This window comes from Nycticebus coucang, chromosome 8 (genome assembly GCF_027406575.1).
Source record: "Nycticebus coucang isolate mNycCou1 chromosome 8, mNycCou1.pri, whole genome shotgun sequence".
Classification (NCBI taxonomy): domain Eukaryota; kingdom Metazoa; phylum Chordata; class Mammalia; order Primates; family Lorisidae; genus Nycticebus; species Nycticebus coucang.
Window position 1 is genome coordinate 3563764 of NC_069787.1, and position 17619 is coordinate 3581382.

General features: G+C 54.6%; 1 protein-coding gene across 9 annotated transcripts in view; it reads right to left on the reverse strand.

Moving 5' to 3' along the window:
- The window catches only part of IQSEC1 (IQ motif and Sec7 domain ArfGEF 1), a 402419-nt gene that overhangs the window by 46096 nt on the left and 338704 nt on the right, over positions 1–17619 (reverse strand). For all 9 annotated transcript variants that reach the window (XM_053598868.1, XM_053598861.1, XM_053598866.1 and 6 more), the window contains one exon: positions 2027–2321. In XM_053598868.1, coding sequence (XP_053454843.1) covers positions 2027–2321 — 295 coding nt within the window. Of the gene's footprint in view, positions 1–2026; positions 2322–17619 lie in introns of those variants that run through there.

Consider the following 17619-nt stretch of genomic DNA (forward strand, 5'->3'; position numbering starts at 1 on the left):
CCTTCAGTGTCACCTATTACCTCTTTCCTGCCTCTTCCCAGCCTTCCTTTTCATCTCTTACACATACCAAGTTTGACGTGGCCACAGGGCCTTTGCACCAGTTCCCGCCTCAAGTTCTCACCTGAACACCCAGTTCTAATGCCACCTTAAGAGGTCTTCTCAATCACCCTTATCTGATGCTGTCACCTCCATCACAGCCACTCTATTTCCTGCCTCAATTTTGTAATCCCTACAGTTTGCATCACTTTCTGGAATTAAACTGTCTCTTGATTGCTAACTTGCGTCAGCTCAGGAGCAGGGTGGGCACATGGTGGGCATTCAGCTTGCACACACAGAATGAAAATGAGCAGCTGCAGCTACCTCAGACCTGAATTAAGGATACAATTATCTTCGTGGGTAGCCTTGATTAAATCTTAACCTTTCTCATTTCTATTTTCATGTCCTGCTGGAGATGCCTTTTACTCTAAACTATCTGTGATCTACTCTGGATCTGCGTACAGCGGGTGAATGGAACAGAGGCTGCTCTTCCCTGCTGCTGGGAAGCTGCAGGGCACACTAAGAGCCGGGTGGGGAGGGGCTAAAAAAGGAATTCTTTGGGCAGGCGAGGTGGCTCACACCTGAGCTCCTGAGTTCAAGACCAACCTGAGCAAAAATGAGACTCCATCTCTACTAAAAATAGAAAAACTGAGGCAAGAAGATCGCTTGAGCCCAAGTTGGATACTGCTATGAGCTATGACGTCACAGCATTCTACCCAGGGCAACAGCTTAAGATTCTGTCTCAAAAAAAAGAAAAGAAAGGAATTCTTCACCAAGAGAGACTTACCCTAGGCAGTCCCCACCACTCCCTTTGGAAGGTGGGGTCACACTGGGCCCAGACCTCTGCTCCTTAAAGGATAAAACAGAAAGGGGGCAGAGAGAAGGCCAGGCAGGCTGTAGGACAGATGTGGGCAGGAGGGAGGGAAAGTTTGGGGCCTGGTGGAGGGGGCCTGAGGCCAGGCTGGGGCAGACATGGCTGCCTGCGAGTTACGAGGAGCCTGCCTGAAGCCCAGTGAATGCCGAGCAGCTGGGGCAAAGTCAGACAGGCTTCCTCAGCCTGCCCCTACAAGCTTGCTGAGCTTCTTGGTAGCCTAGGGGTTCACCTGAAGCCTCCAATTGCTAAGAGACCTGTTCATTCACTGGCCCACACACATGTCTGTTCATTGACTTGGATCCTTACACTAAAGGGCCTACTATGCACCTGTCCTCCGAGGGACTTGGAAGTGAGAGCTCTGCCTCCCCGGGGACTCTCCCTTCCACCACCAAAGCGAGACAGGACTCTCCTCGCCTCTCCATCCAGAAAGGCTACCTCTAGTCCTTTCTCAGGCCCAGCCAAGCAGGCAGACTGCTCATCCTCCCTCCTTTGCACACAGGAGCCCACCCATGGTGGGTGTGGGCCCTCCCTCTGGACCAAGGCCACTGGGGAAGGGAGCGAATGAGGCAATGCCCCACAAGAACACAGACTTGTGAACCAGGAAGGAACCTCGCTGGCGATAGATGGGCTTGGCGTTCTTTTCTGAGCTCATGCTATTTATGTTATAAACTGACCTCCCTCCTTTTCTCCCTGGGGGCTTCCTCCGTCTTCTCTTCTGGGTCTTCAGAACCTCTGTGTCTGGCCATATAACCTGAGTGCCCTGGTAGTGCTGGGCTATGATGCTCAGATGCCCACTACAGCCCCCAGATCCAAGCCACAGGGACAGAGAACCCAGGCAAAGGTCTCATCTGAAAATGACTCTATGTGAGTCCTTAGAAAGACTGTCAGACAATCAAGTCCATTCAAACATTCCAGCCTGAACCAAGCTGGGGCAAAAAGCTCCCAGGAGGAGCAAGAGGCAGAGTTCAGGCCAAGGCAAAGGCCAGTTGTCAGCAAGCATGCACCCTACCTTGAACATGCTAGAAAGAGCCGTCTGACAGCAGGGAGGCTCCTCTGCTGCCTGTCGTGCCTGGGGAGGCCACTGCCTTGCCTCTCCTCTTTGCGCGGTCCACCTACCTGCTTGTCCTGCAGGTCTGAGGAGAGCTCATAACTCTCCGAGAGTGAGCGAGAGCGCTTGATGGCCTCCTCCTCGGCCTGCTTGCGCAGGATGGAGGTCGAGTGCTGCAGCTTGGGCCTCCGTGCACGCTGCTGCTGCCCCGGCAGCCCCGAGTACAGCCCATAGGCTCCCACTGACGTGTGCTCGTAGTGGTCCGGGCTCAGGCTGGAACTGGGCACCAAGGGGCCCTGGTGGTAGGCTGAGGGGCTGTCGAGGGACGTGCCAGTCTCGCTGCTGGGGGCCTCGCCCTCGACACTGCAGGGGAGAAAGGTGAGTGGGAAATCAGAACCAGGTGCCAGGCCGTGGAAGTGGTGGCCCCACATACTCCTGGAGGAGCCCACAGAACCTTCTGTCCTGCTCCTCCCTTGCCCCGTGGTGGCAGCCCACAAGACCTTCCTGAGGGTCCCACCCCACTCACTCAGATTTACTTTTCTTGTAAAGCTGCCACCTTCTCACATGGGACAACTTTCCTGAGTGATTTGCTCACTGTGTCTCCCACATAAGAACGTCTTCTTGGAGAATAGGGTCTGGCCCATTAGGTCACAGATTGGTCCCCAGCGCGGACAGCAGTGCCTGATGCTTAGTAAATACTGTCACCTCCTCCCTACCACCTGCGGTAAGTACAACACTAGGTTCCTTTACCCTTTAAAAAAAAACAATAATTAACAAAAGTGACTCTTTCCTGCACACCTACTTGGGCCCAGGCATTGTGCCAGTGCCTGTCCCAGGCTGTTGTACCCCCCAAATTTGAATGCAGCAGCCCCAATTCACAGCATCTCAGCATGTGACTGTAACTGGAGACAGGGTCTTTGTGGAGGTGATTAAGTTAAAACCGGGTCAGCAGGGTGGGCCTAATCCAGTGTGACTGGTGTCCACTTTAGAAGTGATTAGGACAGACAGAGGGACAACTACACGAGGACAAAGGGAGAGCACGGCCGTCCGCAAACCAAGCAGAGAGGCTACAGGAGAAACAACCTGCCCACACCATGATCTCGGACTTCCAGCCTCCAGGATGATGAAAAAGTTAAGTGTCTGCTGTTTGAGCCCCAGTTTCTGGTATTTGCTGCATATTTAGAGACAAATACAATGTGGAATGCTCATTTTAACAGTTATGGCGTAACTCTATTTTTTTTTTTAATTGTTAAATCATAGCTGTGTACGTTAATGCAATCAAGGGGTACAATGTGCTGGTTTCATATATAATCTGAAATATTCTCATCAAACTGTTCAACGTAGCCTTCATGGCATTTTCTTAGTTACTGTATGTAGACATTTGTATTCTGCCTTTAGTAAGTTTCACCTGTCCCCATTCTAAGATGCACCGTAGATGTGGCCCTACCCACCACCCTCCCTCCATTCTAACCTCCCCCCTCCCTTCCCCTTTCTTGGCCCTTTTCTCATAGTCTTGTGCTATAGTTGGGTTATAGCCTTCATGTGAAAGCTATAATTTAGCTTCATAGTAGGGCTGAGTACATTGCATACTTTTTCTTCCATTCCTGAGATACTCTGCTAAGAAGAATATGTTCCAGCTCCATCCATGTAAACATGAAAGAGGTAAAGTCTCCATGGCGTAACTTAAAACCAGTCTGTGAAGGAAAAATTACTAGCTCCCCCTTTACAGGAAAGGAGACAGGCTGCTAAGAGCCACCCAAGGTCATGCAGGCAGTGGGTGGGGGGTTGGGATTCAAGCCCAAGCTGGTGGGACCCCAAGACTGACATTCCCCTCCTCATTGCCTCTTAGCCCAACGCTCATGGCATCAGCTCAGCGTCTCCAAGTATCACGTAGGTGTGGGGCCAACTGGTGGGGACACACCACACAGGCTCACTCATCCCGACCTACGAACTCGGAAGATGTTTCCTTTTGTGCGGACGCTGGCTTCTACTGTGGACTGTTTTATAGTGTAGGGCAAAGAAAGGAGGGAGAGATTTCAGCAAAGTGTTTCAAACACAACTTTTTGTGACCCTGCCAGGTTCCCTGTCCCTGGAAGATCACTCAGCCTCAGTGTGGAAGGGACTTTAAAGGCTCTCTGGTCCCCAGGGCCAGGGTGGAGGTCCCACTGGAAGGGCGCAGACCTCGCCCAGGCTGTGGCGCTCCCTCAATGCTCCCTTCTTCGCCGGGTGGGAACGCCTTGCCCGGGGCCAATGGGTCCACCCCTGCCGCTCTGCTTCTATTCCTGCCACTCCTCATGGGGCCAGACAGGACCCCACTGCCAAGTAGCAGCAGCTCAGGGACAAGACTTACACTCCACTAACCGGCTCTGGCCTCTGTGGACAAGCAGTCGGATATTCTCTTCCCCATGGGCCCAGGTGAGGAGAGGAAACCGGGAGAGGAGACCCGGGCTCTTCACCTGGCTCTGCCTTGATCTGACCATGAATTGGGGTGGCCTCTCAGTTCAAGGCCTCACCTTCCATATCTATAATATAAATGGGTTGGACTAGATGCCTTCAAAGTATTCAAGGAATCTTAGCAGGAAGATTCTCTCAACATTATAGGAGTCGCCCAATCCCTCCCCTGTAACCTCCACCCACAGCAGCTTCCTTTAAGCCTTCCTTTAAGGTGTGTATGTGTTGGTTGGGGGGACAGGAATGCGACACGCAGCTCTTAAAATTCTCCCATTCTACTGACAAAGCTTCGAATAGTGCCTTGCTAGGAACACTCAGGACCCCAGCCGACTACTGTACGAAGTAAGGAATGATGCCTGTCTCAGACTTCAGGCCGTTAGTCCTCAGCTCACAGAGGAGTGACCAGGCTCCCCCGGGAAGCCGGTGCCTCTGCCCAGCCTCCCTTCTCTCTGCAGCCTGTCAGCACATCACAAGTGTTTCCACATACGTGTCCCTCAAACTGTTTTAGTCAGGGCCTGAATCTGTGTTTCTGGGCAAGAGGCTGACAGGAAAGTCTTGTCCTTCTAGAGAGCAGCTGGGTTTCTACCACTAAGAGGAAAATTGTAAACAGTCTTATAATCCTGAGTTAACAGGTGCACAGAGACTGCTGAGCGGCTCCCTAAAGATCTCTGGAATGGGAAGCCCCTTGGTGGCCATAGGCCACGTCTGGCTGCTGGGAGGCTCTGCCAGGCAGTGGTGGACCAGGACTCTCACTGTGCTGCCTCTGACCCAGGAGGCTGGAACACAGGAGTGATGTCCACCTCATGAGTCTGCAGGGATTTCATTCTTTACCAAGCCCTTTCTCACCTGGCCTGAAAATAGCTGTGAGCAGGCAAGCAGGGCATCCTCCCTGACAGTGGGGAGGGAGTGAGGGCTGGGCCTGCCTGGGGACTTGGAAGGTTGCCATGATTTCCATGGTCGGGGCAAAGGAGAATAGGGAAGAGAAGCAGGTGATGGCCGCTGGACTTGGGATGGGCAGGACATTAGACTGGGTGTCGCCTGAAGTGCAGAGTGGCCTTGGGCCCAGGGGCAGGGACATTTTGGGGACAGGAATGGGATGGAGGTGGCGTGGGATAGGTGATCACTTTCTGGGCATTGCCAGGCTCTCGACTAGTCTGCTCTCAAGGTCATCCTCCCCAGGAAAGGGAGACCCGACAGTCACCCTCAACCTTCCACGTCAATCCCAGAACTGAGTTCTGGGCATCTTTCTAGTCCCTCCCCTGCCCCAGCCAATCTGTTACCTAGTCCTGCCAAGTCTATGTCAATGGCATCCCTTGAGCCACGAAATGTAGCAACCCTTCCATACTCCAAAAGATCAAAACTAATTTCAGAACATCCTAAAAAGAAAAGAAATGGTCAGACCGTCCTGCTGCAACCACCAGGATTCTCCAACAAACACGTGGGCAAAAGTGAGCCCAGAACAGAGTTTTCCATGTAGCTCACGAACCCATCTTGAGCCAGATAACCTCACTTCTTGATGGCCCCATAGAGTTTAATTAATCTGAGTTACCTGAACTCATAAACAAAAAGGTCATATTTCTATGAGTGAAAATGCCCAGTTTGACAAGTACACGCAGCAATGGACACGCTTGGATCTGCTGGTCGGGGATTTAACTGGGATAGCTGTTTTAGGGTACTAGCTAGGAGCAGTTGTCAAACTTACATCACATGGATGCTTGAGTATTTTCTGGCTAGACCCATAAAGATGTTTTTCTCTGCAGCGCCCGGAAGCTACAGGCTTTGCGCACTCAGCTCTGCCCCCAGTTTCTTCTGAGGGAGGAAAAAATGTCATTACGTGAACAGTCAGCCTCTTCCTTCTCGTGGCAGAGGGGCAGATCCAAACAAGGGTCACACTTTGCCAGAGTACATGGGTCTCCAGGTGGGGCTCTGGAGTCAGGGAACAGCCAGACTGGACCCACACGCTGACCCCATCACTGCCTCTGAGCTGCTCAACACCCCGCTGCCCAGCTCAGCTCCCTCAGGGACGCTTCTCCCACGACTCCAGAGCATGAGGTAGGACTGACCACACCAGAGTGAATCCTCAGCTGTACCCCTGAATTTGGGAGCAGACAAGCAACGGGAAGTGGCACCTGCTCCACTTCCCCAGCCCTCCTGACAGTTTGGAGCCTCAGGAACGTCCTGTGTCAGTTAGGTGGCTACTGCCCAGCACTTCCAGAAGATGCTCCTGGTTCAGTAAACCCCTTCCCAGAGATTTGTGCTAAGGAAATAAGACCACTGCACACAGATACAAACACAAGGGTTTTTATCACAGTGTTGCTTCTAGTTACAAAAATGTGGGAATAATTTAAATGCACATCAACAAAGGATTGATTTAAATTAATTCTATATTCATATAATGGAAATAATGTCAAGACAGGAGAAGAATCTGGTTTGATGGCTGTTCTTATGAAAAAGACCTGTGGATTTTTTTTTTCCCCCCTGAGACAGAGCCTCAGGCTGTGGCCCTGGTAGAGTGCCGTGACATCACAGCTCACAGCAACCTCAAACTCCTGGGCTCAAGCAAGTCTCCTGCCTCAGCCTCCCAAGTAGCTGGGACTACAGGCGCCTGCCACAACACCCAGCTGTTTTTTGGTTGCAGCCGTCATTGTTTGGCAGGCCCGGGCTGGATTTGAACCTGCCAGCTCAGGTGTAAGTGGCTGGCGCCTTAGCTGCTTGAGCCACAGGTGCCAGGCCGACTTGTGGATATTTTTGTTGACTATAAAAATAATGTGAACTGGGGTGGTGCCTGAGGCTCAGTGGGTAGGACACCGGCCCCATATACTGAGGGTGGCAGGTTCAAACGTGGCCCCCGGCCAAACTGCAACAAAAAAAAGCCAGGAGTTGTGGCAGGCGCTTGTAGTCCCAGCTACTCAGGAGGCAACAGAATCGCCTAAGCCCAGAAGTTGGAGGTTGCTTTGAGCTGTGTGACGCCACAGCACTCTCCTGAGGGCAAGAAAGTGAGACTCTGTCTCTACAAAAAAAATAAAATAAAATAAAACATAATAACATGAACTGATGCTGTGAAGCAACTGAAAAGCCAGTCACTAACACGAATGAGAGCCTAGGAGGGAAACTGCTGCCTGCTGCAGTCGTCAGATCACAGTGGAGGGTGGCACCTGGGAGTGGCACTGACTGTCCAGAGCCCCAGGGCAGGGATGTCAGACCTGGGGCAGGTACCCGCCCCACAGACATTGCTAAATGATCACAGCGTCTCTCCCGTTCCTCTTGGCAGACACTAAGCCCCCTTCCAACTTAGCACTCCACACCACTAAGCCCAGCTAGCACGTGAGAGGGACTCTATTTGCCAAGCCCAAATCACAGTGTGCTAGGAGAAAACTGGATTTCTACTAACAAGCACTGGGGCTGCTCAGCCAGAAGCGAAGCAGCCACAGGGGAAGTGATCAGATCCCCTGACAAGCGTTGACAGGCTAACAAGCCAAGGCGGGAGAGGATTTCCCCTGCAGGCAGTACTCTGACCACTGCCACCCAACCAGAGAGAGAGCACAAGCTCTCAAATGGTTAGGACTGCTTGGGAGGTGGTGAGTTCTCTGTCACCGAAAGTGTACAAACTGTGGCAGGTCAGACACGCATCAGAGATGTGGTAAAAGGGACTTCAACTCCAACACCATGCAGCCCGTCTGAAGCTGCAGCCTTTCCTTGTATTTCTTGGCCTCTGAGTGGCCATACTCAGGTCTTAGCTCAAAGCTCACATCCTACACAAGGCCCCTCCATCCATCCCACACTCTCGTCTTCCCCACGTACATCACTCAGACCACATGTGTGCCATTTGCCCATCCCACGAGGAGCAGAGACAAGTGCTCAAGGGTCCCCCAAAGACCTGGCCTCCAGCCGACAGGAAAGGCTAGGAAAGGAGCCTTCTCCTTCCCATGTGATGAACTCCACATGTCCCCATGGGGCCCCTGGTGGTGGCCCAGCAGAGGACAGGGCCAGAGGGTAGGCGAGGCGGCACCCCCTCTGCCCTGTGCCCCGTCCCAGGCTCAGGTACAGCTGGCTCTCCTCCACCTCCAGGGATTCCAAGGTCTGATCACTGAGTTATCCCAAGCTCCTAGCCCTGTCTCCAATTTTCCAAACATGCCTTCCTCCTCTGGAGGTGGTATGTGTTATTTTTATGTGGAGAAAAGACTGGATGAGGCTCTGAATCACTATAAAACAGCATCCCGAGTGTCCTACTGGCTAAGGACACCAGACACCAAAGGAGAACAGAGAGCAAAACTGGAACAGTCTCCCCATGTCCTTGCCACTCTGCCAGGTGAGGGGCTGATTGGGGTCCGGGGTCCCGGCTGCACTTGTGAAGTCTCCCCATGCTCCTGCCGCTCTGCCAGGTGAGGGGCTGAATGGGGTCCTGGCTCCCGGCTGCACTTGTGAAGTCTCCCCATGTCCCTGCCGCTCTGCCAGGTGAGGGGCTGAATGGGGTCCTGGCTCCCGGCTGCACTTGTGAAGTCTCCCCATGTCCCTGCCGCTCTGCCAGGTGAGGGGCTGAATGGGGTCCCGGCTCCCGGCTGCACTTGTGAAGTCTCCCCATGCCCCTGCCGCTCTGCCAGGTGAGGGGCTGAATGGGGTCCCGGCTCCCGGCTGCACTTGTGAAGTCTCCCCATGTCCCTGCCGCTCTGCCAGGTGAGGGGCTGAATGGGGTCCCGGCTCCCGGCTGCACTTGTGAAGTCTCCCCATGCCCCTGCCGCTCTGCCAGGTGAGGGGCTGAATGGGGTCCCGGCTCCCGGCTGCACTTGTGAAGTCTCCCCATGTCCCTGCCGCTCTGCCAGGTGAGGGGCTGAATGGGGTCCCGGCTGCCGGCTGCACTTGTGAAGTCTCCCCATGTCCCTGCCGCTCTGCCAGGTGAGGGGCTGAATGGGGTCCCGGCTCCCGGCTGCACTTGTGAAGTCTCCCCATGTCCCTGCCGCTCTGCCAGGTGAGGGGCTGAATGGGGTCCCGGCTCCCGGCTGCACTTGTGAAGTCTCCCCATGTCCCTGCCGCTCTGCCAGGTGAGGGGCTGAATGGGGTCCCGGCTCCCGGCTGTACTTGTGAAGTCTCCCCATGTCCCTGCCGCTCTGCCAGGTGAGGGGCTGAATGGGGTCCCGGCTCCCGGCTGCACTTGTGCCTCTACTGCTTACCAGCTGTGTGACTGTGGTGGGAACACTTCTGTGCCTCAGTTCTTGTAAAATGGGAGTAAGGACAGTACCCACTTCACAGGGCTGTTGTGAGGCTTAGCTGAGCTGATATAGTGATGCTTAAAACAATGTGTGGCTCATAAAAAGCACATTCCAGTGCCTGTCTCTGGCTATTCTTTAGCTCACAGGGCCAGCCTACAGGGCCCCGCAGAGGGAATAGGAGGGGCAGCCAGGCCCAGTACCCGGCCCAGGTCACCTGCCCCTATACCCTGCCTGCTGCAGGGCCTCTCTCTCCAGGGACACCCACCTCCAGGCCAGAGAGCCTGTCCCCAGGGCAGAAAGAGACCTGGGGTCCCAACACCTGCCACTAGTCATTCTCCATGACTGAAGGGCTCAAGCAGAGGGGTGGGTGAGCCTGGCAGTCTGACCCAGCCCCTCAGCCCAGACCATGGAGATGCCGTGTTCTGACTCCAGCTGGGGAGTGAGTCAGGGCAAGGGCCTTGGCCTCTGAGCCACGGATGTCTCTAATTATGGTCTGTGAAATCATGAATGACTTTTCTCAAGAAAAATGTTAGGCGGAGGCAGCTCTGGGCACCAGCAAGGGGGTGGATGCGAGGACCCATGTTAACCCCAGAAATGATGATGGCGATGGTCATCAATGTCTAAGCTTCACATGCAACTGGGTCCAGTCCTCTCAGCCACTCTACAGGCAGGGACGGGTGGCACTTGTCTTCAGGGACACAGAGGTGGCGAGTGAACTCAGAACAAGAAATCTGACAGTGGAGCCCAGACACTTCCCACCATGTTTATGTGGCTTCTCACTGGGAAACAGACACACACACTCGCATTCACAGATACGGGTAAAGAAACTCTTCCCCATAAACCTGCCGGATAGAAGACACTGTGTCTGGTGTTTAAAATACATGGCTTATAACCCACCCCTGTCCCTGGGAGCTGGGGTCTGGGACCACTGCCTTTCTGTACATCAAGAACCTAAGGCTCAGTGGAGATGAGTCATTGAGTCAAGGTCACCCGTACAGGGCAGAGTAGGGCTGGGATTGGGCCTGGGGTCCTGGGGTTGTGCATAATCATAAGATAAACAAGCTGGTTGTGTGTGGCCAGCTGTGGCCACCTCGCACTGTGAAGCCACCCTCTTCAGAGTGGTCCAGGCACTACGTTGGAGGAAGCAGGCAATCTTGAAAGCTGTTCTGTGGTTAACTGTCTACACCAAGAGCCTCAGGCCAGAATCCTGGCAGACTGCACAGGCCAGAGCAAAACAACCTCCTAAAATATGCTGCCCCTCACACCTCTAGGCCTCCTTCCCCCAGTCTCTGCCTTCAGGGTTTCTGATTCCCAGAGAAGAAGTGTAGACTCGGGACAGGGACAACTCGTTCCCAGCCTTCACAAGCGCTCTCCTGGGGTTCTTTGCTGCCTAGGCCACATCAACCAAGGCTGGTTACCCAGAAGAAAGAAGGGGATGGTCTTGCTCTGTACCAAGCTGGATTCTGGTCTTCGCCTCTACGCTCCAGCCTGGGAAAAGGACGAGACAGACCAGGGCAGGGTCCAATGAGGGGGTAATGGTGGGAGGATCTGGAGGCCATGCCCTCTGAGTGAGAACAGGGACGGCCCTGCTGGAGGAGGGCATCCGACGCAGCCAGATTTGTGGGTGGTCTTGAGCAGAAGGAGCAGACAGGTCCCTGGGACCAGTGGCAGGAGCTTGGGCGAGGTGGCAGTTTTGAGACAGAGTCTCACTTCATTGCCCTCAGTAGAGTGCCGTGACGGGCTGAGGCGATTCTCCTGCCTCAGCCTCCCAAGTAGCTGGGACTACAGGTGCCCACCACAACACCCGGCTATTTTTTTGTTGCAGTTTGGCTAGGGCTGGGTTTGAACCCGCCACCCTCGGTATACAGGGCCAGCGTCCTACCCACTGAGCCACAGGCGCTGCCCAAGAGAGGTGGCAGTTTTTAAAAGTGATTTGACAAGGGCTACCTTGAGGATGAGTGCAGGTGTTCAAAAAAGGTCTGTAAAATGTCTTCCTGGACTGATGTGGCTTGAGTGGGCCACACACGTATACACTTGCCCACTATGCTACGGGGGAGCCCAGCATAGGCTGAATCCAGGGATTCAACTCCTGCAAAGAGTCCAAGAGGACACTGCTCTTCCCATGCTGCAGATGAGACATGGACACTGCTCTTCCCATGCTGCAGATGAGACATGGACACTGCTCTTCCCAGGCTGCAGATGAGACATGGACACTGCTCTTCTCAGGCTGCAGATGAGACATGGACACTGCTCTTCCCATGCTGCAGATGAGGAGGAGGCTCAGAAAGGACCTGTGGCTTCCCAGGATCACAGAGCTAGGAGCAGAACCAGGATTCAAACTCTTAATTCTCAGAGTCCTTCCCACTTTGAAATGTTCCCAGGCCTGAAGTCAGCCCCCAAAGAGTGGCCTGGCCTCAAATTGCAGAGGACAAGGACACAAAAAGGTGGACATGAGGGGAAAAGTGAGCGTGTGAAAGAGATGTGCAGCTGATGGGCTCAGCAAGGGCTTTCTCAGGGGACTCAGGGAGGCTGTTCCTGTGCAGGTCACTCATGTCCCCCTCTCTGGAAAAGGGAGGGGGACGCCATCCCTACCTATGCCTAAAGCTTTACAGCCTGGACCCTGGTAAGTTGTTCTTGGTGAGGGAGGACAGGTGTCCAGTTGGTGATCAAAGGGACTTAACAGACCACCTGGAGGTCTATCCTAGGGAGGAGAAGGGTGGAGACCTCCTCTTAGATTAGGCCTGGCAAAGCTGGTCACTTCTCCTGGTAGGCAGGGTTGGGATGAACATGACCCAGAGGAAATATCCTGAAAGGAGGGGTGGTGAGCAGGAGAAGCATGGCTCCAGTACCCCCAGTGGAAATCTAGAGGGTGGTCAGAGAAGGAATAGGCCAGCCCATGAAGAGAATGTGACAGGCACAGATGTTGAGCCCTGTGCTCAGAGCCTCCAGACACTGCCAAGGAGGAATGGCTGGGTCCTGCAGAGTCTTCCAGTCACTGTGAGGACATGGGCTGTACTTTCTACTGAGCCGGAGGAGAGGTATGGTCAGAATCTGCTTTATTAGGATCCCAGAGGCTGTGTAGGGAGGGTGAGGGCTGGGTGTGAGTGGGGCTGGAAGAGCTGCAGGAGAGGCTGTGGCAGAATGCAGGGAAGTGGTGAGGGCGCCGCAGGCCAGCTGGGGCCCAGAGGCCGGGCTAGTAGTCTGATGCTGGCTTCATTGTGAAGGCAGAGCAGTGGGGGTTGGCGGATGTGCTGGGGACACCAGAGCCTGTGCGTGAAGAGATTTAGAGCTGGAGTTTGTGTGAGGCTCCAATATGATGGGACAGCCACTGGTGCGACTTCCAGCTGGTTAACCAGGGCACCGTATCCAAAACACGGAAGGTGGTGATCCTTCTGGATGATCCAGAAGTCACCACTCCAGGGTTTGGCGGGGTGGGGTGGGGGGTCAGGATGGTTTGCGCTGAGGTGGACATCCAGTTGGCAGAGGTACCCAAGGAACCCAACATCCCACTGGCCTAGGCACCTTCCCTTGACACCCTTGCAACTGAGCTCCCCAACAGCCAGCTCCTCAGCAGCCCCATCCTTGCTCCCCGACAGTCACTCTTAGCAACTTCTCCTCCTCATACTCTCCTCTCCATACACCAGCAAATGGGCTGCTCTACCTTCACCGCAGAGCCAGCCCGGCCTGTGGCAGCCTCATCCCTTCTCTGCATACTGCCGCAGCCTCTCCTGCAGCTTTCCCGGCCCCAGGCCCTATTCACCCTGACCCCCAAACACAGTTGCTAGGATTCTATTAGAGCATGACTCTGACCACACCTCTCCGTCGGCTCAGTGGGGAATTCAACCTCTGCAGGACCCAGCCATTCCTCCTGTCCCTCCACTCCCTGCAGCCCGTGGCCCCCACCCTAGCCCCACTGGCCTCTTGGCTGCTCCTCCACATTTCTGGAATGCTCTGATCCTGAAACCTTTGCACATGTCACTTCCGCCTGGCAAGCCCCTTCCCTGGTGTCTACACATGTCCTGCTCATGTCCTCACATCCATGAGGCTGCCGCTCAAAAGTCACCTGAATGTTGGGGGCCTTCCCTGACCTCCCTCTTTGAAAACAGTACCCCATCCGTAGCCCTCTAATCCTTCCCTCCGCCTTTTCTCTTTACAGCACTTAACTACCACATTGCACTGCTACTCACGGCCACACTGCGGTCTGGCCTCCCCACCAGGATGTCTCACGAGAGCTGTGTCCCAGAGCAGGGTCTGGCAGGCGGGAGGTGCACACACACCAACCTAGGGCTACCCAGCCAGAGAGGCCTTTCCAGATACTTTTTACTCTAAACTGTTGAGAGCTGCTCTGCTCCCTGTGTGGATATATGGTGTACAGGAGGGTCAGGGTGGGTACCAACTCGTGATAAATGGTCACAGCAAAAGCTGGGCTGAGGTGGAGCGAGGACCCAAGATAACTCTGGAGGAATGTGGCTGAGAAGGAGATTGGGGGTGGGAGGGTGGCTGAAGGGGACTGAGGCTCCAAGGAGACGTGGTTTTGAAGCTGCAAGAGACCCAAGTATGTGCCAGAGAAGGGGGCAGCCTGGGCAGAGCCACCAGGAGGAAGGTCAATTGACTGCCAAGAGAGAATGACCCCCTGGAACCCCCAGCAAGCTGAGGCGCAGGCAGGGCCAGTTTCAGGAACCTGAAGTCTAAACTGGGTGAACCAGGAAGAAATGGAGAATCACCCCATCCGTGCGCCTGGCTGCAGGGAGGGAGCCCACAGCCCATAGTCCAGTCCATCTCTGTCTCTTGTCCTCTGTGCCCCGAAGACAGACCACTTGGATTCCAGAACCTGGAATGGCCTGAAACTCCCCTGGAGCACCTAACACCTGCAGGAGTACACTGTGGCTGACCCTGGCCTGTGCTGACTGCCCCACCGCCTCCAGGGCAGAGGACCCTGGGCGGAGGCCTGCCCTGCACTAGTCCAGATAAGGTCAGCCAAGTTCCCCCCTCAAAGGCTACAGCATTATCTTTAGTCACCTGGCATCAAGAACTCCCAGAAGTAGCCTTTTGTTTTTTTGAGACAGAGTCTTACCCTGTCGCCCTGGGTAGAGGGTAACAGCGTCATAGCTCACAACAGCCGCAAACTCCTGGGCTCAAAGTGATCCTCCTGCCTCAGCCTACCAAGTAGCTGCCACGATGCCTGGCTAGTTTTTTAGAGATGAAGTCTCGCTCTTGCTCAGGCTGGTCTTAAACTCATGAGCTCAGGCAATCCACCTGCCTCGGCCTCCCAGAATGCTGGGGTTACAGGCATGAGCCACTGTACCCAGACAGAAGTGGATTTATATACATAGAAAAATATAGGCTTCTGGGCCGGGCACAGTGGCTCATACCTATAATCATGTCTCACAAGAGCTGTGTCCCAGAGCAGGGTCTGGCACGCAGGAGGTGCACACACCAACCTAGGGCTACCCAGCCAGAGAGGCCTTTGGAGCACTCCGGGAGGCCGAGATTGCCTGGGCTCACAGGTTCAAGACCAGCCTGAGCCAGAGCAAGACCCCATCTCTAAAAATAGCCCGGTATTGTGGCAGGTGCCTGTAGTCCCAACTACTTGGGAGGCTGAGGCAAGAGAATAGTTTGAGCCCAAGAGTTTGCGGTTGCTGTGAGCTGTGACGCTGCAATATACTTTTGAGAGTGACAGAGTGAGACTCTGTCTCAAAGAAAAAAAAAAAGAAAAGAAAAATATAGGATTCTGAACAACGAACCTTTCAGAGCAGAAGGCTATTTTTAGAGCATTGCTTACTGAACCAATGTTCAGCATTTCCCAGTTTGTCAGCTGCTGCTGATGGGACGGGTACTTGGCCCGAGGAAGTACGTGAAGTGGTCAGGACGGAGGGGCCTCCTTGGGTCACTCAAGCATATCAAGGAAGAGGCAGTCTTTTGGGAGGCCCCAATTGGGAGGAGGCATAGTGGGGCGGCCAACTCACACCCCTGCCCTCTGGTCTCAGCGTCTGCCCAGCACTGCCAGGTCCTCAGCATCCCCCTGAGGACAGTGGGGCTCTGGGCTAGTGTCTGACACTTGGGGTTTAACTCTGACCTCCCTGTGCCTCAGCTGTCCACCCACTGCAACTTCCAGCACCACAGCAGAGTCAGTGAGCAGTGTCCCGGCCAGCGCTGCTGATGACTAGTGCTGAGCCTGATCAGAGGGGAATTATTTTAGACGGATCTTGGCAGCCCCGTCCTCAGATAGGACTTGTTCTCATCAGTGCATAGCCAGAGGGGAGAAAGAAAAATCTCCGTATCTTGTGAACCCAGGGCCACACAGCCAGGCCTTTACCCTTGCTCTGCTGATGACAACATGTTTTGAAAGACTGTCTTTCTGGCTGCAGGGAGATGGCAGCTCTGGCCTCACGCCCAAACATAAAGAATGACTGCCTGCCTGCAGGAGTGGGCCTTCCTACCACTGCTGTGAGTCACTCCCGTGCAGAGAGCCTGGAGGATCTGAGAAGGTTTGGAGATTAGAATGCAGGTTTCAAGAGATGGGGAGGGACCAAAGAGCAGCCCCAGGAATGTGGAATCACACCTGCCCTCTCCCTTTCTGACTTCGGGGCTCCCAGAGGGAAGAGCCCATGATCTTGGCTGTGCATAAATGTGGTGTGTGGCCCAGGGCTAGCGGAGGCCCTGTGGCATATGGGGGACAGCGCAGGACATCTTGGGGGATGACCCTACCACAGCCCCTCAGCAGCACAGCAAACATGGAGGAGAAGGGCCACCCTTGGCAGGAGGGATAGAAAAGGGTGTCTGGACCAACAGGAGCTTATCCCCAGACCGCCAACGCCCATCACATCCAACTCCCAGGCTTTCTCATAGCACACACAGGTCACTATCTGCTTCATCTTTTCTCCGTACTTCTTTGTTATATTCATAAGTCTGTCCCTCCCACGAGAAAGTCAGTCCAGAAATGCAGTGTGCCTGCGGAGGGCTGGACACACAGCACGTGCTCTGTCAGCATTTGCTGAATGAATGAATGATGCCACCGGAGACCCGCATATCCTGGGAAGCAGAGGCCAGCCCTCCTGGCACAGAGATGCCAAGGCAGTACAGGATACAACACGCAATGGGATCCAAAGCCATGGAGCAGGCAGAGATCTTCCCCTATACCAAGGGCACGGGGCGGAGGGATGTCTTCTCGCCCTCCCACAGCTCCACCGCTGATGGCAGGGCCACTCCTCTCCCATTTACAGGTGGGAGCACTAAGGCCTGGAGGGAGAGAGATTTGCCTGGTCACAAAGCTGACACACAGCACAGCCTGGCGGAGACCCGTGACTCTGGACTTGCACCCACCCCTCCTTTGCTCTGTAGCTAGGCTGTGCAAACACTAATGACTCCTGAAACCAGTGAGCTTCTCCAATGTACAAACATGTGTTCACTGCCCAGAGCACTGTCCCCAAGCCTCAAGTCACCAAGAAACAGGGGCCAAATGAAGCAGCATCCCTCAGGGATGCTCTGGGCTCAGTATCCTACATGTCATCTCTGCCCTGTACCCACCTCCCACTATCCCAGGAGGCCAGTGGGGCTGGGCTAGGCAGTGGCAAGGCCTCAGACAGGAAGCAGGGGCAGAGACACTCCATAAGTTGGTAAATGTGTGCTTTTTCTTGGGCGGAGAGCCAGCTGGCAGAAGCTGCCATGAGGCTCTGGGTGGGGGCTGATGCAAACTCCCTGCAGTTGAGCCCAGCCAGGGCCTCTGCCTGGCAAGGTGCAGCTGATGGCAGGCATCACTATCAGGACCACATAGGGCTCTGACCTGCCCCAGGATCTCACCCTGCAAGCTGGAGATCTGAGCAACAAACCAGGGCAACAGGCCTAAAACAAGAGGAGAGTCAGCCGCTAATGCCAACCCTAAATCCCACAGCCAAGCCCAGGATGGGCAGCCTTTCCAGAGAGAGGCTGTGAAAAGCCCTTTATTCTTCCCTGTGCCATTTGGGCCAAGGCCAAGGCAAGGATGAGGCCCATCTGTCTGGGAC